General features: G+C 39.4%; 1 protein-coding gene across 2 annotated transcripts in view; it reads left to right on the forward strand.

Moving 5' to 3' along the window:
- Positions 1-25110, forward strand: part of LOC139449895 (cyclic nucleotide-gated channel alpha-3-like) — a 207008-nt gene that overhangs the window by 166404 nt on the left and 15494 nt on the right. For both annotated transcript variants that reach the window (XM_071231484.1, XM_071231485.1), the window contains exons 2-3: positions 2202-2458; positions 23810-23943. In XM_071231484.1, the coding sequence (XP_071087585.1) occupies positions 2234-2458; positions 23810-23943 (359 nt within the window). In that variant the 5' untranslated portion in view covers positions 2202-2233. The remainder of the gene's footprint in view (positions 1-2201; positions 2459-23809; positions 23944-25110) is intronic.

Raw genomic sequence — 25110 nt, forward strand, 5'->3', positions numbered from 1 at the left:
TGTATTATATATGTCTGGTGCCCATTCTACAGACTCAGAGCGTCATATTCCTCAAAGCAGTATTAAAACCAACATACTCACTCATGCAAAGCTTGAAACTGAAGTTCAGCTAAAGATGAACACTTCTGTATGAATATGCAGTAGACTACGGTTATAACGAACTCAATGGGACCACTAATTTCAGTTCATCATAACCATTGTTCGTTAAAGGCATATATATATATATATATATATATATATATATATATATATATATATATATGGATATATACATACAGTATATACAAAGTAAATGACAGAGAGAGAAATATCAGTTCGTTATATCCGTCAGTTCGTTACATCCGTCAGTTCGTTATAAGCGTGTTCGTTATAAACGTAGTTTACTGTAACATCTTTTCGTTCTGAACTGCCGGGCAATTGAGGTATACACTTAAAAATTGGATTTAACCCAACAATTACAAACGTTATCCAGACGTTACTAGGCTGAAAACAGTCGTCGAAACACTGCAAACTTAACGTCCATAACATAACTATGATACTCGTATCAAATACATCACCATCGAATAAACATGTCTTGTGTTTCAGTTTTAGCCACCATCAATCATGGGTGTATACTACGGTGTATTCGGATACTTTGAATTATTTTATCCATGACAATATGGGTGAGGTGAAATGGTTTAACGTCGCGTTTAAATTATTTCACTTATATGGCGACGTGTGTGCACCTTTGTGTGCGTGTGTGTCAGCTTGTACTAGTTCGGAGTAATGCCGATTATATTATGCTAGCCCACTGAGATACCATGCCTCTGTTTAACATGAATACCCCACTCAGACAGAGTACGAGTATACTACCCCTAAGCCGACCTGTCCTAGTTTCAGCCCCTTAATGCCGAGCGCCAGGCAGGGTAACAACAAGTACCATCTTTTAACGTCTGCTGGTATGACGCTGCCGGGGATCGAACCCAGGACCGTCCGCTCCTCGGGGTGACGCTCTACCACTGGGCGATTGAGGCGGTCCAATACAACTTAAACAAAAAGGAAATTACATATCACACAAGTTTTCAATGAGAATTTAGTCATGGCATTTCAGTTGGGTATACATTTCCGATCTGGATTCTTTTGATGCGAGTTAAGACAAGGGATTTAAAACAACAGTTGACCCCCAAGTTAAATGTCAAACGATGAATGTGGGTGGCGTGTTTAAGTGCAAAACCACAGCGAGGGTCTGTCAAAAACTGCTGGTGGGCGGTACGGGGCAGAAATCTCAAATAGAAGAGCAAATCACAATACGTAGATTTTAGGGATGTGAGACAATTACCATATCATGTTTTCAATCTTACGTAAGCAGACTCATTATCTTAAATATAAATGCATTTGTGGGCTGTTTGTTTTGTTTTTAAAAAAGAAAAAAAAGTTTAAACATTTTCTAAATTATTAAATTGTTTATCTTATATTTAAAAATTGACCACAATATTGTTTGCTTTTATGGAGGCATGAACGTAAAAACCTGTTTGCATACTGTGTTGCACAGAACCAAAACAAACATAAGACAGCGTCATCGTTCAGCGCTATAATACAACACCATCCCCGCCTGTTCTATTAGCTAATCAGGAAACTGTAGTCCGTTAGTGGGCGTGGTCTAATTTTCGGTTAAACATAAACGCAAAAACAGGTGTTTTGTCAGCCGATCAAATGCAGCGGAATTTAATTATAAGATTTTACCTGTGTCTTAAAGCAACACGCTTGCGGTGGTTGTAATCACTGATACATGGGACACCCATCCCTTCTTAAGTATAAGTAGATGCTGATGCTGGAGCAGACTAAAACAACCAAGGATCAGACTCACAGTGGATCAGAGTCATCCCATATTTGTCGATATATATGTATTTAGCCTAACTTAAAAAAATATTGTTTGCTTTGTGGATTAAAAAAAGTGGTTAAGATATGCCAAAAAACGACAAAAAGTCAATAATGGAAGGAAAACAAAAACCACTTTTTATTTTATTTCATAAAAAAACTGTTAAAATGGTTTAAAAGTCACTGCATAATATATGAACATATTGGTCTTATATATCATATCATTTTTTTCCAAATGCAGACACGAACTTTAATATAATCTGCTGTAAGGAACCATGAAATACATTGGGACTTTTCAATGCAATATGCATTATTTATTTCTAACAGTTACCTCCCTTTTTCAGATGACCAATCGTAGCCTGAAGGCCACGTCAAGATGGCGTCCACGAGCCGCTCCCAGGATAAGCTCACAGGGAAGAGGTCGTTTGAGGAAGAACTGGAGGTGATAGAGAATGGCGGTCTCAGCCCTCAGCCCTCCGTCCGGACTGAGGACGACGCCTGTTCCGAGATCCTCCGCATCGAGCAGAAAGCGGCGGCGGAGGAAAAATACCGGAACTCCGCCATGGGGAGGATCGTCCGCACGCTACAGGTGAGATGCAACGTAAGTTGGAATGCCGCTTTACCTACTTCACTTCCGGTAGAATAGACTCCAGGGGACGGATTGTTTGGAGGAGATCCTTGATAAGGGCCTACACAGAGCCCTAATCGAGTGTTACTTCATACAATTCGAGTCACCCTGGAACGAGTAAAATACATGTATGAAGTGATTGAACTGAGGTATAATAATAATAATAATAATAATAATAATAACAACAACAACAACAACAACAACAACAGCAGCAGCAGCAGCAACAACAACAACAACAACAATAATAATAATCATAATCATAATAATGTGCACTTATAATGCGCTAGCCTCCATGTAGAGTTCATGCTCAAAGCGCTACATTCAAATGTCACTCTGGAACTCTGGAAAGGTTTTTTTTTAACAAATGTGTCTTTAGTTTTGCTTTGAATATCTGAAATGTTGAGGAAAGTCTAATCTCAAGTGGAAGATCATTCCATAAGTTTGGAGCAGCCACACTGAAAGTCTTTAGTCCATAGCTGCAAAGTCTATACTGAGGAACAGATAGCATGTGTGGATTTGCTGATCGAAGAGTTCTTGGTGAATTATGAAGCTGAAAGTGTTATTCGAGAATATATTTATTTTCAAAGAAAATCACTTTTCTTGTTTTTTTAAACAGTTTCCATCTTTGATTTGAATGTTCAGACCCTTTATGTTTATGTTTATCAACTATCTAGGTATTTATTTTCGCACTTAGTATGCTAATATATTGAATATCAATCGTAGTGTTTAAAAACGAAAACATTGGATTTGGGAATTCAACCTATATATAAACCTCAGTCATCAATTCATATCATGCAACAAACTCATGCTATTGTGATGGAAAGTAAGATACTGTTAATGGTTCATTTATCAATTTGCCTGCGTCTTAATATTTGCGCTGCAAGCTAATATTAGCATACGTAGATACTTCCAGTAAGCATCTCTTTCCAGGTCGATTACCTTGTGAAGTGTTCCATAAATTCGTGATTCTGCAGAAATGATTTCAAAAGCTCACAGGTATTCATTCTGTGCCCATTCATTTCATAGACACTAGCTCGTGCGGATGTTTATGAATATTTAATGAATTTGCCATCATTAGCAGTCTAGCTTTCCATCACTTGTCGTTTCATGAAACTGATTGGCTATCGACAAACTTAATGTATAGTGCCTTGAATTTTGATTATCACTGACAAACAAATACATGAAAATATATACATTTCACACTAATGTTATATCAAAACTGTTATAACAAATACGGTCGTGAAAGACTGAAAAAAGATTCCTGACATTTGTTTTTATCGAATAACAACAAAAGACGATGTATTCTGATTTCTCATTGAAGAAAATGTTAAGTTTACGTGAAGCCAAAATGTTTCGAAACGCAACAGTTTTATTTGCACTGATTCCATGCATGTGTCCAACTGAAGCCTTGGGCGTAGCCCTTACAGTGTTCGTTCTTGGTGGGTTTGATGGACATGAAGAGTTAAATTTGAAACTGTTTCTTCAATAAGACATTGTTATACCTCCGCGTCCTTAGCAGAGTCCTATTTTCACTAGACAACAGTCATTTACCAATGCGAACATCTGCACATACCCTCCTCGATTGCCAGTGTATTATATCACCATTCCATTAGGATAATACCAGGACCCATTCGACACCAAAACTTTGTATCGGAAATATATTACAGCAACGCCAGGGAATAGCCAGTCTACGAAACAGGCCACTGGGTTTGAAAGACGAAATTGCGGTGACAACTGTATCAATTGATCAAATCAATTATGACACCTTCCTGTGAAGACCGGGGTTAGAATTGGTCTTTAGTTACCCATGCTTGTCGTAAAAGTCGACTAACGGGATCAGGTGGTTAGGCTCGCTGACTTGATTGATGCATGTCATCGTATACTAAATGCCTAGATCGAAGCTCATGATATCAATCATTGGATTGCCTGGTCCAGACTTGATATTACGGACCGCCGTCATTTAGCTGGAATATTGCTGAGTGAGGCCTTAAACAACAAACAAACAGTGATGACACCAGTGAAGTCATCATCTTCATCTATGCTGTCACTAACTCAGTGCGCCGCAGCATTCAAATCTGGCTTAAAACATGCATTGTACCATTGAATGGACACATTATACACTCTATAATCAATAGTGAACATACAACTCGGGTAAGTTCCCCTCTGTGTACAGTCCGCCATCTGTAGTTTTAAGTATATTTTGTGATTAACAATTTTCACAGATAAAACTAATGGAAAGGGATTTTGATCATATGCGTAATCATGTTTGGAAGGAACACAGGCCTTGCTAGATCGGGGAGGGTAATAAATTTATGTGCATTTGGTGATGGGACCGGATCTAGGGTGAACTGTGGATGTATTTATGATGAACGACTAGCGCAACCTTCCGAACATTCTCGTTGTATTGTGGGGGAAACAGTTTTTCTTATAATTCATCTTCGAATGTGAACACACGCCACAGCAAACTCCGACCACCCCCACAGCAAGCCCACTGTGATATCCCAAAAGCAATCTCCACTCATCCCACACAAAAACTCTTTCTACCCAAAACAGCACACCCCGACCTCCCTCACAGCAAACTCAGATCATCCCCACAACAAACTTCGACCACCCTCACACGAAATTATTACCACCCAAACAGCACACACTCCAACCACAAATCCCGACAACCCCTCACAGCAAACCCCGACAACCCCTCACAGCAAACTCTCACCCCCGAGCATGGCTCAATTGGATCACATATCCAATGTCGCTGTGACCTGTTTCGACCCGTGAAGATCCGGGTTAGAATAGGTCTTCAGCAACCCATGCTTGCCGTAATAGGCGACAATGCTTGTCGTAAGAGGCGACTAACAGGATCGGGTGGTCAGACTCGCTGACTTGCATGTCATGTCATCGCATTCCAATTGCCTAGATCGATGCTCATAATCACCGGATTGTCTGGTCCAGACTTGATTATTTACAGACCGCCGTCATATAGCTGGACTATTGCTGAGTACGGCGTAAAACAACAAACTAACAAACAAACTGTAACCCATTCCAGCCACGTTTATCAAACGTGTTCTACAATTGTAACCACTTCAATTTCAAGTTTCAAGTTTCACAGTTTTCCATTTACTATCTTTCTTATATTTAACAATGAAAATACGTTCGTCAGTTTCTAAAAGTATTAATAGTTATACTATACAATTTACCAACGCAATGTATGCAATAGAACTGTTTATATCAGAGAAGCAGTGTTGCGCTTCCAATATGTTTGAGCCAACACATGCAAACCATGCTGTGTGTGCCCTGGCCTGATGGTGTTAGATTGCTCACGCACTAGCTCACTTATATAAAATGTGGGCAAAAGAAGGTATACACTTGGAATTTGGATTTGAGCAAGCAATTGCAAACGTTATCGTAGCGTTACTAGGCTGAAAACAGTCGCCGAAACACTGCAAACTTAAGGTCCAAAACACAACAATGATACCCGTATCAAATACATCACCGTCAAGAAAACATTTCTTGTTTGTTTCATGTTTAGCCACCATCAAACACGGGTGTATTTTTCTTTTTTTACCCCAGGGTTAACTTGGTGTGTAAGTCAATAAAGCAACCGTCTTTCAATCTCCAAATGATTACGGTTTATATCAAGTGAAATAAAATACAGAGATCTGATTGTATTGGGCAAGCCCATTTGAAACATGTTTTGTCGTTCAGTGAGGTCTTCCACTGATTTCCAAACACCTCAGCTAGAAATATGAGACTAGTGAGACTCTGTTTCATATTGAGATCTTTGCATTAAGACTCAGAGAGACATAAATTATCCACAAGACTGTGTGACAAGTGGGGTGAAATCAACTTTCGTACTCGTTGGTTCCACATGTACGAAGATTTCAATTAGTATCCTACGGCTCTTGTTCAAAGTGGTTTGATCAGGGTTGGTTGAATTGTTTTACTCAAGACATTGGTACAGCTTTCACAAAGTATTATGGTAGACATACACTAGGATGAAAGTCCCAATTTTGACTTGAACAATGTGAACATTTGACTTGCCTTTGCATGTGTTTGTGTTGCGTGCCACCAGTGGGACAGGATACACTCACCTTTTTGCGAACACCTGGTATCATCACTATTTGAACACGTCGCTATATAAGTGCAATAATCTTGGACGCGGTGTTAAATCCCATTTCACCTCACCTCACTATTTGAAGGTAATTCATTAACACATGCTCATGATATGGTCGGGATCACACAATGGACATAACATAATAAACTTTTAACATAAGTTTATTATGATTATTGAGATGGTTTTGTTTATACATGTGATCTAATCAGAACCTACAATTCACAGTTGTTAAATATGCGTCACTGACAATAAAAGGACATTTGTGAGTGGTAATATAAAGCAGTGTGCGTACGTCCATTTACTGTCTTTTGTTGAAAAGTAAATTAAATCTAGTTTAAGTAAATCACACCTTAAGCGGTTGTGCGTACGTCCATTTACTGTCATTTGTGGAAAAGTAAATTAAATCTAGTTTAAATAAATCAAATCTTAAGCGGTTGTGCCTACGTCCATTTACTGTCATTTGTGGAAAAGTAAATTAAATCTAGTTTAAATAAATCAAATCTTAAGCGGTTGTGCCTACGTCCATTTACTGTCATTTGTGGAAAAGTAAATTAAATCTAGATTAAGTAAATCACATCTTAAGTGGCTGTGTGTACGTCCATTTACTGTCATATGTGAAAAGTAAATTAAATCTAGATTAAGTAAATCACATCTTTAGCGATTGTGCGTACGTCCATTTACTGTCATTTGTGGAAAAGAAAATTAAATCTAGTTGAAGTAAATCAAATCTTAAGCGGTTGTGCCTACGTCTATTTACTGTCATTTGTGGGAAAGTAAATTAAATCTAGTTTAAGTAGATCACATCTTAAGCGGTTGTACATACGTCCATTGACTGTCATTTGTGGAAAAGTAAATTAAATCTAGTTTAAGTAGATCACATCTTAAGCGGTTGTACATACGTCCATTGACTGTCATTTGTGGAAAAGTAAATTAAATCTAATTTAAGTAAATCAAATCTTAAGCGGTTGTGCGTACGACCATTTACTATCATTTGCGGAAAAGTAAATTAAATCTAGATTAAGTAAATCACACTTTAAGCGGTTGTGCGTACGTCCATTTACTGTCATTTGTGGAAAGTATATTTAGTTCAATAATTAACATGTAAAGCAGAACATCCGGGGAGTTGTAAAGACATTTACAGTTATGTCCATCACTGTAAGAGTATGAGCCTGTGTGTACCGCGGTTGATGGTAGTACGAGCTAGTGTCTCCAAACAGAGGGTGACCTTGAACTCATGACCTCCCTGCTCGCTTCAAGGAACCAGACATGCACATTATTCAGAGAAACCCAAGAAGTCTTATATCAATACGTGTACTCTGAGAAAGCAGTGTCGTTCATCTGTCGTGTCCCTAATTATGAGCTAAGGTTGTTCGAAAAAATATTGAAACAATTGCGTTTAGTTAACGCGGTCCTAACAATAAAGTATATAGTTGAATATGTATCTCCCAACATGCTCAGACATTAACGGTAAATATAAAAAAATAAAGAACTAGTTTTTAATCAAAGGACAGTTTCGTTATCTCATCAAACCTGTCAGGATTAAGGTCAAGTTCGTCAAAGTCGTCGCCTAAACATCCGATAATGTTCCGATACAAACGTATAGTTTCTGATGGGTTTTCGGCAGCCATTTTATGGATCGGTATTGGGATCATCGATGTATTCATTCGCGCGGTTTTTGTGTGAAAAGGCTTAATTATTTAGAGGTATCAAATGGAAATTTGATATCTTATTTTAACCGATGAAAAGGAATTATTCTTCAATGTCATGGTAGAATTATCAAGGAAAAGTTTTATTCATTGTCAAAATGTATTTCAAGCAACTGATCAAAATGAAATGGAATATGCTATTCTTGATTGATCCTTCTGGAAATCTTAAATCCACTTTCTGTATACGTTATTTTTAATTCAAATATCAAAGAATAAACTTTAACAAAAAACAAACCACATTCAAATTCACACAAACACTGACCTTTAACATGCAGCTGCCTTCATTCAAATTCTAATCAGAAATTTCTTCTCAGAAACTGTAATTTGGCACACAGCATAATTACCCGAGCCTAAAAAACAAACTTTCATCTTCGGTTACATTTAAACCGTACCAACAAAAAAATCCAATTTGGCAGCGTCACTATTTATTGCGGAGACTATTCCTCATCGTCACATCGTGATGCCTGTGACCCAACCGCAGACTCTGGGTCGGCTCTGCGAGATCACCTCTAATAGAAAGTACCTCAATCATGGACGGATCTGCACTGATCCCTGGTGATCGCCCTCAAATCCACGACTGAGCAAGCTGCGGTAAAATAGGAGAGGAAGCAGAATATTGGGTTGTCGTTATGTTGATGGGGTACTGGTCGTCAGTGTTTGTGCTTGTCTAATACTGGAGTGACGAGGTAGGCTTTGGCTTTTGTCAGTTCAGCCAAGGAGTCGGGAACTTGGAGCCAGTTTGTGTGGAATATTTAGGTCAATTCATTCTCTTGTAAAATCAGGAACCTTCGGTTGAGTTCGGTGATACACATGATGCGAATAATAATTTATTTGTTTCATTAATTTTTATTTCCTTATTTTGTTAAGCGGTTCATAGTTTTGAATTAACGAAAGAACAAATTATGTATATGGAGATATCAAAGGTATGTTTTTTTCAATATTATTCGTTATATACTGATAAATATGTAGGTGTATATATTCATATTTATGCACAGAACTCATTGATTTTGGTACAATGACTTCATTATAATACAATGTGAAGCAGTTCCAAATGCAGTACTAATCATTATATGGACATGAACCGTATGATGTTACTCCACAGAGTTTGAGAAACAAATGACACGTAAAATACGTTTTATGTCTACATCAAAGCGCCTTCCTTCTAGATCCAGTATTATTTATAATGTACATAATGAGCTAAAGGCACGGAGTTCCACGTGTAATGTCATTAATGACTCTACCAATGCATCCTATACACTGATTAGAATAATACTTCTTTCAATAATTATTCAAATCGTCTTTGATTTCGCTGATCCGAAAGTTATGTCCCCTCCCTAGCTAAATTTGCTATTTTGCCATAACACGTATGCATTAAATCTCGTTGAAGCTATCACTGCGCGGAACTGGACTCGAACAACCCTCCATATTTTCAAAACTTGGTATTGATTTTGAAATAAATTAAATTTCACGCCTACTCTATCATGAAGATGAAAGCCCACGAGGACTAATATTTCTTCTTCTTAAGTGGCATCGTTATACAAGCACAACTGATCTATAAAGCAAGTTGAAGTCTTTAACTTTGGTACCGCGATGTGCTTTGCAGGACCGGAAGACAAAGCAGACTTTGCTAGTGTCACAGTGAACTCATTGTGGAATGAAACCTCCAAGAGCTTCAATTGAGATAATCATTCCTTTGACATTTCCACTGCCATTATTCTTCCACCAAATCAATCCTAAAATCAGGAGGGTTTTTTGTCCTCTTTGACACTAGTTCTTTTAGCTTGAGGGGACAGACGCCTTAAACAAGACGTTTCTGAGAGGAGGGAAGGTTCACTCGCATATTGATCATTGCAAACGGCCGCCATACCTTCCACCTAAGGGAATAGCGATAGGAAACATGGCATGCAAGTGCACATATTTATTGTGTCAAGAAACACATGCAAGCAGATGATAATAATGATGATGTTGGTTGTTATAATGAAGAAATTACTAGGAGGGTAATTACCATTATTTGTGTCTTTTGCTGCTAACTCTAAAATAAAACTCAAACCGCTGTTTTAAAAAAATGCATTTGCCTCGCATTGCAAGAACAAGTATGCGCCCTTTTCGTGCAGACAATTTTCCAAAGCATATAGTTCGTTAATTTGATTTATTAATCAAATTAATTGAGAACCTTCTTATGACGAACAAATATATTTGTGCTCTGTGAATTTAAAAAGAAAATAATGTCAAACCATACCCTCCCCCCATCCAAAAACACAGACTTAGTAATTATGTTTGAAAAAATACACCACCACCCTACCACCCCTGAAAATCAAATGGTCGCTCCCATACCATAATGCAATGGAAAGTCTCAATAAGTCTGAGATTCTAAGTGTGATTTTAGGTGTATAGAAATAACGACAAGCTACATTAATATCTGTAGAAGGTATCATGATCAAAATAGGTCACGGGGTCAGTGGACTGGTTTGGCTGAGATAATAGTATTCTTTACCCAAGTAGAGTGGACTAATGACCACATGTCAGGTACTGACACATCTTTCTTGACATGTATGTTATTCAGTGTAGAGGCCACAGACCCATACTTCATACACAATGCAGTTATAATGACAGTACAGGGTGATGAGACATGAGTGGATAGCGGTTCTCAGTTTCTGAGCATTGCAGAGACACAAAGAGATTTTACCATTAGACCATTTCACAGAATTGATTTTTGTTTTCATCTTTCAAATAGCACTTTTGGGAGTATGTCGCTCACATGTAAGTAAATAGAACACAGAAGATATAGGATACGTCAAGGTCACGGAATATTTAGTCTCGATTATCTTCTGAAACAGTTTTCAGTTGGCATATAAGACAAAAAAATATGCAAATTATATGAATGGATCACTGTCAACGTCAACGCCAGAGAACAATCAGTGTCGACCTTCTGCCAAAACAGACCCTAAAATGGTAGCTTACATGTGCAAAAACACGCCTACACTGTACATGGGTCGTACTTATAAAGCCAAAATTGCTGCTCGCACTTGCAAATGGAGCCCTAAAACTGTACTTAAGTACACCAACAATGTGACCACCGAAGACATGTAATTCATCCTCAATAAACATTTCCTTTGGTGATACAATAAGTAAAAAGTCATTCAGTATAAGGTACATATTTATATATTCCAACAGTAGCAGCTAGACCTAATTTACAAAGTTTAGTTTGAATCAGACCCCGTGAAGATCCGGGCTAGAAATGCTTGTCTCCCGTGAAGATCCCTGTTAAAACTGGTCTTCAACAAGCCATGCTTGTCCCCCGTGAAGATCCTGATGAAAATTGGTCTTCAACAACCCATGCTTGTCTAAAGAGGAGACTAAAGGCGTCGGGTGGTCCGACTCGCTGATTTGGTTGATGTATGTCATCGTTTTTCATTTGCGTAGATCGATGCTCATGTTGTCAATCACTGGATTGTTTGGTCCAGAATCTGTGATGTACAGACCGCCGTCATATAGCTGAAATATTGCGGGTTTAACGCCGCTTTTAACAGTATTCCAGTTATATCACGGCGTGTCAGCTCCATGTGGGAGGAAAGCCCGAAGTGATGCAGGTCACAGACGTTGACCACTTCGGTGAAACCCATGGTGCTGACAAATCTAGAAACAATCGGGGCGAACCGGGATTCAAACCCACAATCATAAGATTCTGGCGTGCCCAAGGAACGCAACTCTGCACAGCGATTCGTGGTGCCTTAGACGACTGGCCCACCCGTGCCCCCAGTAAATTTTGAAACGGTTATAACTGATCTGAAGGAAGCCGTTTTTCACATAGAAATGAGCTCGGTCTCCATCAGTTCGCGGGGGCAATGACTGCAGTCAGTCAAATGGTGTTCATTTAGGGCGAACTATAGTAGAGCTCTTTGAGTGACAGGCCTGGGCCATCATGGTGACCGACTAGAAACGGAATTGTGTTTGTGTACAGGAAGGTGCTTGTGTTGGTAGCTGTGAGTCAAGTGATGAGGCGTCACGAATAAACATGTCTATGTCATTTCAATACTAGCTATTTCAATTCTTATTCGTGTTTTCATTCAAAGTCAAAGTCTTTGTTTTCATTCACTACCACTCCATTTCGCCATATTGACTTAGAGGATAACGGGTCCTATGTGGGTGATTAGCAATCTGGTTGGTGGTGATCTTGGAATAAAAGCCGGCTGCAAATTACAAAATTATGCGTGACGCCATTTGGTCCTTCCAGTGTTGGTCTCTCGGTATCTTGAAGATATAAACAAAGCAGCTGGTAAATGTTTATAAATTTACCTGCTAAATATAAACAAACTAACCTTGTAAATATCAACAGAGCATCTAGTAAATATTAACAAAGTTGCCTTGTAAATATCAACAAGGCATGTGGTATTAACAAATTTACATTGTAAATATTAACAATGCAGCTGGTAAATATTAACAAATTTACATTGTACATATCAACAGGACAGCAGGTAAATATTAACAAAGTTGCTTTGTAAATATAAACAAGGCAGCTGGTATTAACAAATTTACATTGTAAATATTAACAGAGGAGCTGGTAAATATTAACATATTTACCTTGTATATATCAATAGGACAGCAGGTAAATATCAACAAAGTTGCTTTGTAAATATAAACAAGGCAGCTGGTATTAACAAATTTATATTGTAAATATTAATAGGAGAGCAGGTAGATATTAACAAATTTACCTTGTAAATAATATAAATCGCAGATGGTTAATGTTAACATATTTTACCTTGGAAATATCAAGAGAGCATTGGGTAAATATTAACAGATATACCTTGTTATCAAAATATCAACAGGGCAAATTGTTATTATTACCATATTTACCTTGTAAATATTAACAGAGCAGCTAGTAAATATTAACAAAGTTACTTTGTAAATATCAACAGGGCGACTGGTATTAACACATTTACATTGAAATGTTAACATATTTTACCTTGGAAATATCAACAGAGCATTTAGTAAATATTAACAGATATACCTTGTTATTAAAATATCAACAGGGCAGCTGGTAAATATTAACTGATTTATTTTGTAAATATCAACAGAGCAAATATTTACAGATCAGCTTGTAAATATTAACAGAGCACTGGTAAATATGAACAGATTTACCTTGTAATATTAACAGAGCAGCTTGTAAATATTAACAGATCACCATGTAAATACCAATAACGCAGTTATAACATACCAGGTTGAAGTTATGACATACACCTTTGTGAACATGATGTGTACACCTAACCATTATTTCATACATGTGCAAGTATAAGGTTCTGGCTGCAAAGGGGTACAACTCTTCACAACACAGACTGTCTACTATTAGGACAAAATATTAGTTTATTGAGCATGAAAGATCACGTGATATGATGCAATCATTTCCACAGAATCTATTCAATAAATTAAATGACATTATTTTTGTTACTCTCAATGCGGACTGCTCTTTGCATGACATTAACTGTTGCGTCTATGGTGCTGCTCGAAAACTGGAGGAACTCCATACAGTTCCCAAAGACATTGAACCACAAAAGGGTAATAAACAAAATCATGAAAAGAGAAACCAATTTCAAATTAAAGTAAATCAAACAAGAAAAGATATATCCTGGATAGAACTTTGCTTAAAATTAGGTTCCTCAGGGCAATCAATGTCAAAACGCCAAACATCAGTTTTGAAAAGATTAAAAACAAAATAAAAGACAACAAAAGAGAAATTCTAAATCAAATTCTTGATTCTCTAAAGGCAAAGTTGAAGTTTTGGACAGAAAGAAAAAGAAAGTGGCACAAGCAAAATAATTTCATAAAACAAAATCTCAAATCTAATGAAAAACAATTGGACGAAACAAGAAACTCGGGGTAGTGATACCCTCACATGAAGAACCATATCAGATCGTGGATCGAACCGCCCTTGCTCTTCCCTCATCCGCTTATATTAACCAATCATAATGAGAGGGCGTGGTTTGATTAACGTGGAGGCTCTTCGTTATAGAATTGTATTGATGATCCTCTTTTGAAGCATGACAAGACTCGTGATGAGTTTTCTTAATGACGAAAATAAGGCATTCCACTGTTTTCTTAAACGAGCCAAGTGTGTGGGACATAATCTCAATGTCAGTGTTTATTTTGTTGATGATTATGTACTCCTGGACGGTACAGAAATGAGTGTCGACGAGCGAAGTGACATATCAAATCGGCCCAGACTCAAGGAGAGACTATCTTAACGACCACTGCATCCTATTTATGTGCAGTGTGTTGAGAAGATAAGTAACCTAGCATAGTCCTTCGTTTGGATGAAGTCGGCTTCCTGTTTGCTGCCCAGGACCAGTCACTTCCCACTCGAAACCGTCAGTGTGTGATTTTGCATCCAGTGTAAATATGAAATGTAGAATATGCAACGAATTTAATGAGACTGCCCAACACATTGTCAGTGTTTGCCCAGCTTTGGCACAGACACAGTATCTTAAACGACATGATGGAGCTCGGTCATGTTATTACCGTCTCCGCCATGTTTGTGGTTTTGACACAGAGGTCCATCCATTGTACGATCAAGAATATGTAGAGGGTGTCATGGAAAATGATAACTACTAAATTCTTTGGAACAGGCCCATATACAGCCTCAAGCCCATTCAGACCAACAAACCTGAAATCATTTATATCATTGAATTATCTGTCCCTTTTGTCACAAATGAATACAATGGTGGCGTTAGAATTCCCAGATATGATTTTCAAGATTCATGAAAAACGTTGCAAATATGCGCTTTCGACATTGACAGTAATGTGATTGACAAGATTGAGGGAAAAAATGGCAAATATGCGGAACTCGCTTTCGAAATGTCACGCTTGCATCCCATGTACCACGTTGTCCGACTCCCCATTGTTCTTGGTGCCTAAGGTTTGGTACTTCTCAATCTGTTGACTGACATTGGGAGAGTTATCTGGTTTGCTGACATATAGCCCTTCTGACAATGTGGGTAATGCAGAAGGTTGCAGTGTTGGGGAGTCTTCACATTCTCCGAAAAGTTTGAATAGGCAGAGCTTCCTAGGAGAAGTCCAATAATAATAACGGCGGTGGTGATGAAAGGGGTGGCATGTGGATTCTGCGTGTACTTGGCCAAAACCTGCCAAAGCCAAAACGAACTTGAACATTCCAAATCCAATCATCACGTAGGTGTCACAGAAACTGCACAAATGATACACGGTGAGTGGGCTGCTTGTTGGTGAATTGCCATTTCGACGCCATTGCAATCCGAGACAGATGATTCCCGAGTATTAAATCAATAAACAATATGCATTGCACACCAACATCTTCCTAGAAACCAGTCTATACATTAATTGTTTGAAAGCGCCCCCGAGGTTTACGTATTTCGACACCAGAAATGTGCATATCTGTGTTCATGATAAACTCGGATCCTTGTGGAAATATGAATACAATGGTGGCGTTAGAATTCCCAGATCCACAACCGAGGAAGTGGAAGCTGTGTGAGCTGTGCCTTCCCTGAATTATGAATCCTTTGGGGAAACAAACTGAAGAGTTTTTTGTCTCTAGCATGTGTCGGCGTCTCCGTTAGGTCTGTCAACACGTGGTCTCAAGACCCCGCAGAGATATCTTATAATATTCGAACCATCTGTCCGCAAGGGGTAGCCATTGAAGAACCTCTGTTCAACATTTGTTGCATAAGTCATGAGACTGTCAGTTTTTAGTGTTATAGATTAAATGTTATTTTCTCGTTGGGGTTGCACGTTTCGTTCATGGTTTCCCTTCCATAAATTGGTTACATGTTTATTGATATTGGCGTTACTTTTTTATAATAAAAGCCTAAAAAAATTCCATAGCCATAAAAAAAATCTTTTTTTAAAAAGCAGAGGTCGTGGTACAGATCCGACTTTATCATAGTCATGTCTTTATGAAGGTGACCGTATCCTGCTCCACGGGTGGTATCCGTCACAAAAACATGCATGAACAAAAACACGGCATCATATGGTACACGTCAAAATAGGGGATTCATAGGACATCATAGTTACATTAGAAGAGTTTTGCATGGCATATTATTATGTACAGATTAAAATTGAAAATGCAGCAGAGATGGTTTGAGTGATCCTGGCACAGTCAGACTGGCTAGGCTCATCGTCAGCTTAGGGTCCTTGCCCACTCTTTATGTAGCCCATACAACGAATGGGACTTCTCCCAGATAGCGCTGCCTTTTTGGAGAATGTGAAAAATGCAAAGCCGGGTACTCTCCCTAAGGTACCGAGAACAATGGTGTGTCGGATAACATGGTACTTGGGATGCAAGCGTGACATTTCGAAAGCGAAGTCCGCATATTTGCAATGTTTTTCATGAATCTTGTCAATCACAGTGTCAAAAGGGACAGAAAATTCAATGACATAAATGATTTCACTGGATTTATCCAAAAGGACAAGATCAGGTTTGATGGCCTGAATAGGTTTGAGGTTGTATATGGGCCTGTTCCAAAGAATTTAATATTCATCATTTTGCTTGACACCCTCTACATATTCTGGGTCGTGCTATTGATGGATGGGCCCCTGTGTCAAAACCACAAACATGGCGAAGACGGTAATAAAATGATCGAGCCACGCCACAATGTTGCTTAAGATACTGTGTTTGTGCCAAAGCTGGGCATACAATGACAATGTGTTGGACAGTCTCATAAATTTTGATGCAAAATCTCACATTGACGGTTTCGAGTTGGAAGTGACTCGTTTTGAACAGCAAACAGAAAGCCATGTGTTTCACATTTCAGGCCAGCTGACTTCATCCAAGCTAAGGACCCCACAGGGTTGCTGATCTTCTCTACACACTGCACATAAAATCGATGCAGTAGTAGTAGTGGGTTCTGGGTTGGAACAGCTGCCCGGAAACAAAGAGCCGATTAAAATGATGATCAGGTTGTCATAATGTATATCCTGGCCAATTGTGTCATTGCGCCGCGATGTTGCTCGTAGTATCAACCACCGGTTTGCCTGAACCTGACTCGACTACTTTCAGGCTGCCGTGGCATAGGTCAAACAACATTCACTCTCTCACAAACCAGCAATAGCAGTTTTTGTATTAAATCAATAAATCAGTTCACTGTTGTCGGATTCTCAACCATGCCCGGTGTATTATTTGCACTCGGGAAACCATGGTATCAGAGAGCGATAATTAAATCACATTTGATCTGGGCATGATAGGGTGGTATCCTTCCTGAACCATTCAGACAGTTGTTATCCTAAACCTCTTGATACATTTTTAATTTACCTCAACTGGATGTCAATTTCACCAAATGATGTATGTTCGATGTATGAAATGTGCACGTCGAAGGACACGGTAATATCATAACGGATGCCAATGACAAGCGACATTACGTAGATAGCATCCGTACGTCTATTCAATAGCTGAAGTTTCCACCTAATAAACAAACGTGTTTAAAAATACATGGACATCCTTCTGTGAAATCTGTCGAAGCACTGTGGTCATTATCAAAATTACCCCTAATGGGTAATAACTAATATCAATTATCTTTTATCCGAGTAGCGGTGTCATGTCTTGGCTTCCGGCTGTTTACCAGTATCCGGGCAACTGAATATCAATCCATTATATACGTGCTTGTGACAAAATTCAAGGAACAAAGCAATAATGTCTCTCCACATTTCCCTGCAAATCAAACCCATTTGTGATTATTTCCGTACATATCAATTTTCGCTCTTCGATAAATAAGATATTCAGGCATTGGCAGTAGATTGGCTTTGTATTGACAGCCAAAAGAGAGTCCTTTCAAAGCCATAGAAACAAAATGGCTGCGGGAGTACTTCCGGTGATCGGCATTTACACTGCATCGGTGGTGTGATCCAGCCGTTCAACTTTCATATTAGCAGTAATCGAACATCACGAATGTGACATGTCGAGAGTCCCCTCGCTTTGCCCAGGCTACAAATGGAAAAACAGCTCGCAAACTGAAGAAATCACTCAAATCGAGGCTAAATCTTAATGGTCACGGACGCGTTTCCGGTTTAGCGACATGGGCCGTGATTAAACTGTTATATGAGAGAAAGCATTATCTGAGTTGACGGGTGTCTGTCAGAGAGGATAGTGTATCAGGTACTCGGAGGGTCTGAAACTCTGACGTGAGTCAACGAGAATGGAGGCATCGAGACCATTCATGACTAACTCGTGTTATTCAGGGACAAGCTGTATAGCGACACGTGCCCCTCTCACAGCCATTTTTGCGACCGGGTTCCGTCTTAGCGCAAACGGGCATACCTAAAACAGTTGTCAACTCGTTGCGTAATGGTTCACATATATTTCCCCATATATAATATGTATCAGATGCAATTTAAAGCACATCTGGGCATGCGGAATTATGCAGTATGATTGAACACATTTAACTGTGTCTTGGGAATATTTGTAGATGCAAGACATATGTAAAATCAAAAATTATTTCTGATTTATCTTTTATGAACAACTTGAAATCATACGCGCATTCTGATTGGTTTGTCGTATTTTCGCACAAAACATTCATCGATAGGGGGACGAGTCTTCTTGCAGGTTACGGAAAGGGGCGAGTGGTGACGAATGCATCGATACAACTCAACTCTGAACACCTATATACATTACAGTGCAGTCGTCCTTCTCAACAGCATTTGTGAAATACTGGACAATGTTTCTTCAGATGAAGCAGACCATATATATCGTACATTTCACATAGCAGAATATTGTTCTTTTTATTTAAAACATTATGATGACTCTATTGATGTTGCAGTTGATGATGAGCCAGAAATTCCCTGCTGTTTTTAAACGTGCAATTTAACTAGTAAAACTGATGCCACTATAGGTCATTAAGCAATATTATGGAAATAATTATGTGTATCAACCATAACATAGTTTAAAAGATACCACTCGAGTCTGTTGATTCTGGGAGAAGAATCATAAACCTCATGATTTTTCCATTACCAAAATTTGCTACTTACAGCTTAGTATCTTGTCTTCAAGTATTGTGCAATCTACTCATCTTGTGTTCGAATCCCAGATTGTCCCCGTTTATGATCCCCAGTCAAGACAACATATACCACCTTCGTCATTTCGATATTTCCTAACACATTAATCTGACACGCCGCGGTACACCGGAAAACCCCGACCTTCTACGAGCTAGATAGAGCGTGCCCGCAGGGCGGAAGGTCGGTGTGCGATCCCCGACTGCACCATACCACACCTAAACAAAACGGTGCTTGTTGTTACCCTGCCTGGCTCACGACATTAAGGGGATAAACCAAACGCTTGTCGGCTCGGAGTCAATACACTGGTTCCGAGTAGGGTATCAATGTTAAATTGCGGTATGGTATCTCAATGGGTTTGACCCGTGATCCGGGGTAGAATAGGTCTTCAGCAACCCATGCTTGCCGTAAAAGGCGACTATGCTTGTCGTAAGAGGCGACTAACGGAATCTGGTGGTCAGGCTCGCTGACTTGATGCAGTAGATCGATGCTCATGATGTCACTCAGTGGATTGTCTGGTCCAGACTCGAAAATTTACTAACCGCCGTCATATACCTGGAATATTGCTGAGTGCGGCTTTAAACAAACAAACAAACAAACAAACCGGCATTAGTCCGTACTAGTGCAAGCAGCAACATACACGCTGTATGAGTGCAATAATCTTTTACGCGACGGTAAAACCCCTCTTCACCTCACATCACCGCCGTCATATAGTTGGAATATTGCTGAGTGCGGCTTTAACAACAAACAAACAAACAAAACCTGAAAAACTGTTCATAGCGAACTCAAGCAGAACAATTAATGACAGAGCATAACGTCCTCATATTCACTGATGCCATCGTCGGTGAGACCTTTTCCGATATATCAAGTTTCTGTATTATCAGGTCAGCGGGTCACTGAGACATATATGTATATTCTACAAAGTGTCATTGCAGGAATTCTGCAGAACCGATTAAAGCTGTCGCTCGGGAATCCGTGACATTTCCTTCGCAGATTCACATGGACTTTAAGAACATTGGTCGTGATGCGTGCAATGTGACACGAGTCTCTCACACGTGCTTGCTGGGTACAAGAGTCAAGATGCCTTTTTTTCAATATTGGAAGCCTCGTAGCCCAGAGTACAATACATTTATATCTCGTTTATTTGTGGGACTTACACAATTGATGTAATTCCATAATATGTGACGTATTGCATAATGCATATGTTGTTGTTTGGGTTTTTTAGTTTAATTTGTTAAGTTTAAGATCTTTGATTGTTGAATGTGTTGTAGAGGACATTAGTTCTAATTTCTGACGAGAAGGATGTTTATGGTAATATTTTGGAATGAATGTTTTTCTTCTACTATTTCTACTATTTTTATAATATGAGTGAGTGAGTTGTGTTCAACGCCGCTTTTAACAGTATTCCAGTTATATCACAGCGTGTCAGCTTAATGTGGGAGGAAAGCCCGAAGTGATGCAGGTCTCAGACGTTTACCACTTCGGTGAAACCAGCGAGCACGGGTATGGTGCTGACAAACCTAGAAACATAATCAGGGCGAACCTGTATTCGAACCCACAATCATAGGTGTCTGGCGTGCCCAAGGGACGCAACTCTGCTCAGGGAATCGCGGCGCCTTAGACGACTGGGCCACCCATGACCCCTTTAAAAATATGAACAGACTAGTACAAAATGGTACCCATCCTCAATAACCAATTCACCACAATGGTCACAGTATAGCAGCAGCTGGCCAACATTAGTTTTTTGCATTATTTTACGATAACGCAGTTATTGTATTGTTAAACTCTGAGAAAAAGTGCAGAACCAACCTGTTTGAAATCATAACATTCTGACATATGAAACCAACCTGTTTGAAATCATAACATTCTGACATATGAAACCAACCTGTTTGAAATCATAACATTCTGACACATGAAACCAACCTGTTTGAAATCATAACATTCTGACATATGAAACCAAACTGTTTGAAATCATAACATTCTGACTCATGAAACCAACCCGTTTGACATCATAACATTCTGACATATGAAACCAAACTGTTTGAAATCATAACATTCTGACTCATGAAACCAACCCGTTTGACATCATAACATTCTGACATATGAAACCAAACTGTTTGAAATCATAACATTCTGACACATGAAACCAACCTGTTTGAAATCATAACATTCTGACATAGGAAACCAACCTGTTTGAAATCATAACATTCTGACACAGAAAAAGGCGATTAACGGGATCGGATGGTCAGGCTCGCTGACTTGATTGATGCATGTCATCGATCCCAATTGCGTGGATCGATGCTCATGATACTAATCACTGGATTGTCTGGTCCAGACTCGATTATTTACAGACCGCCGCCATATAGCTGGAATTGGAGTGCGGCGTTAAACAACAAACAAACAAACTAACAAACAAAGTAACAAAGTATGTCATCATAGTCTTGAGTGGACTTGAGATCATTAATGTCCTAGTTTGGGTATACTGTGATGACTGGCTTGATTACTGTGTACGTCGGTGTTGTCTCTGACGTGTATAATTGTGTTGATTTTCCTCCGAAGGCAAATTATTGGTTGGGGCGTAGGTCCTTGCAGTGTAGGACTGTAGCTCAGTATTACTCTTCATCGGGTGATAATTGCGTGGATCGATGCTCATGATGTCAGTAACTGGATTGTCTTGTCCAGACTCGATTATTTACAGACCGCCGTCATATAGCTGGAATATTGCTGCATGAACATTGTGATCATACGATCCCCGATTTAGTTGACTGCAGCCACAAGAACGTGCTGGTGGGAAACATGTCTGACCCAGCATGTCTATGACATGAGAAACTTGAGATACAGCACACACCGAACATTAGTGTAACCAACTAATCGACACATAGCTGGAATGTTGCCGAGTGCGACGCTCAACAACAAACAACTTAACTAAACCAATAACAACAAAAGAAATTAGGGCGATGGCACCTACTATTGCTTAAGGTAAGCTTCAGTACCTAATTGTAGGAAGTAATTATCACAGCAATACCCACACCCCTGGTGATGTTTCTTGGCCAAGGTTTCACCTCCAGTCGTAACAGAGTCTGCATGGTGTTCTTGTACACGCGGCAGGCGATGATAGGCGCCAGACTCAACCGTTTGTAAGCTTCTCCTTCTACTAATTAGGTTAGTCGGTTCTGGTTGTCGTTACTTTCGACTGATTATTGACATGCTCACAACTGTTTAAAGAGGAAGAATACCAGGGGCAAAGTTTGTCTGCCCGTCCAGTTGATTAAGAAATGAAACACGGACTGACTGGCCTGGGGTTACTGTCATGGCTGATGTCTGTCAGCTGTTCTACCGGGCACTTTGGTTGGGTCTGCGAGAGTACGTTTAGGTTTTGGGGAGGAGGGTGTGTACCTTGTTTGGAATAATTTAGAAAGATTGAACCAGATTCTCGGCACAGGAACTAGTTACGTTCTCCATGCTTACAATAGTTGGTAAGGATAATAGTATCTTCAAGAACTGTCCTTCAAATCGTCAAAGTTTGTGGGATTTATCAGCCAAGGGTATATGTTTATTGGTTTGATGAATTCCTACGGGTGTTTTGGTTCAGATTCAAAAGGAAAATAAAACCAAATGTTGTAAAAATGCAATCAATACCTTCCAACGGACGCTTAAACAAACACTCGTGAAAGGGGTTCAACTTTATCTGATTATTTTAACCCCGCAGTGCTGGTGTTAGTCTCACACAGATGTCACTTCAATGGATCTGGATACGCCCAATGAGGAAGAATAAGTAAGGTCCACAGTTTATCCGATCTGACAATTCAGGGATTGGGTGGCATGATGGTTGGTGATTAAGAATATTTAATGAACGGAATCAGATGCGAGTGTAACGGTAAACGACTGATTGTATGGTTTGAGTAATAACAGCCTCAGGTTGCAGTTGGGTAGGCGTTACATAGGCATTGTATTACGCCATGTATATGAACATGTTTTCAAAATGTATGAAAATGGAACCGTCTTTGAATGTATATTGCACTGAGAATTTTGTAATGTATTGTCTGACGAATGCCTTGGCCTCGCAGTGGTGTAGGTAGCCAGATAATGCTTCACGAACAAGAAAAGAATATTCGAGAATTAACTCTGTATGGAACTGAAAGCACTTAAGGTTGAACTGAGGACACTGCCTCACACACCATATCTAGAAGGCTTAGGCACAGAGAAGTGAAAATACCTTGTGTCATCAATGATTTTCGGTGATCCATCCATATCATTTTCACCGCTTGTTTGCCTTACCACCAACTGAATCTGTTTAGACGAATAATCAAGATTGGTTATTCTCTGACGTTTACGTTATATATTTATAATTTCATAGTCGGGCGATCGAGTATCTTAGTGGATTCAAAGCAGGAAAACCCGTTTCCGCGAAGTATTAACACCCTCCTCACTTCCGGGTCGCAAGACATCGCACAAATGCAATGTTACTTATCTAATACATCATCTTGTTTCTGGCAGGTCATCAAGGCATGGGCACAAGGGGGCCGCCGCCCTGCCCGGAGGCCCGATTCCTTTCTGGAGCGGTTCGCCATGGGGGGCAAGGACATGCACCACCACCCCGGGGTTCGACAGAGGAAGATCTCAGACATACGGTAAGTTCGATGGACCTTCAGAATGAATGTTTAAAGAAGCAATAATAAGTTACCTTTTACCAGCTACGATACGTTATAACTACCAATGGAGAAGGACATGCTTGCCCCCTTCGTTAACACCTGGTGCCATCACTGGTTTACAGTTATCTGACCGCCTCCGTGGTCTAATGGTAGAGCGTCCGCCTTGAGAGCGGAAGGGCTGGGGTTCGATCCCCAGCCGCGTCATACCAAAAGACGTTAAAAGATGGTACTTGTTGTTACCCTGTCTGGGGCTCGGCATTAAGGGGCTAAAACAAGGACTGGTCGGCTCGGAGTCAGTATACTGTGTCTGAGTAGGGTATTCATACTAAACTGCGGCATGGTATCTCAGTGTGCTAGCACTATAAATCGGTATTAGTCCGGACTAGTACAAGCAGCCATACACACACACACACACACACACACACACACACACACACACACACACACACACACGTGCATGCACGTCGTTATGTAAGTGCAATAATCTTGGACGCGACGTTAAACCCCATTTCACTAGGAATACAGCTTAACTAGGTCAGGCGAGTTTGTGGTTGTCAAAACTTGGTATTGGAACTGGCTGCAGGGCAAGAAGTAATCAATGATTTTGTTGTAAAGGTTTTTAGAATGTCAGGTGTGTTAACTACCATTTATCATTCGTTTGTCCTGTATAGAAGGATATATTGTAGTCAATAGATATTCTTCGCAAGTTTCTTCACTGGGATGTTATATGCATCAGGGAAAGTCACAATATATAAGCTTCTAGAACTGCCTTTCAAAGTTCATGGCATGTGACATTTTAAAAAAATAAGGTTACCGTATCAGACATCATGTAATACAATGTAATTTTATATGATGAAATGGCTTTTGACCTCACAAAATATGTTATAACTTTTGCATTTTGCTAAATCCATTATATTTTTTTAAATGATGTTTTCAATGTAATGTGAATTAAATCCACAATATTTATATATCCCAAGCAAGCATTAACAACGTGACTAAAAGGGACGTTCATTACACGTGTACGTCATAATTAGCATAAACAACACCGATTATTCGCGATGGGAAAAGTTTCGTGCACCAGTTTGTTAGGCATTACGCATGCATTCATTCTTAACCGTTCCAAAGTGGTAAACGTCTGAGACCTGC

This window comes from Haliotis cracherodii, unplaced genomic scaffold (assembly GCF_022045235.1).
Source record: "Haliotis cracherodii isolate W230 unplaced genomic scaffold, xgHalCrac1.p SCAF_8, whole genome shotgun sequence".
Taxonomy (NCBI): domain Eukaryota; kingdom Metazoa; phylum Mollusca; class Gastropoda; order Lepetellida; family Haliotidae; genus Haliotis; species Haliotis cracherodii.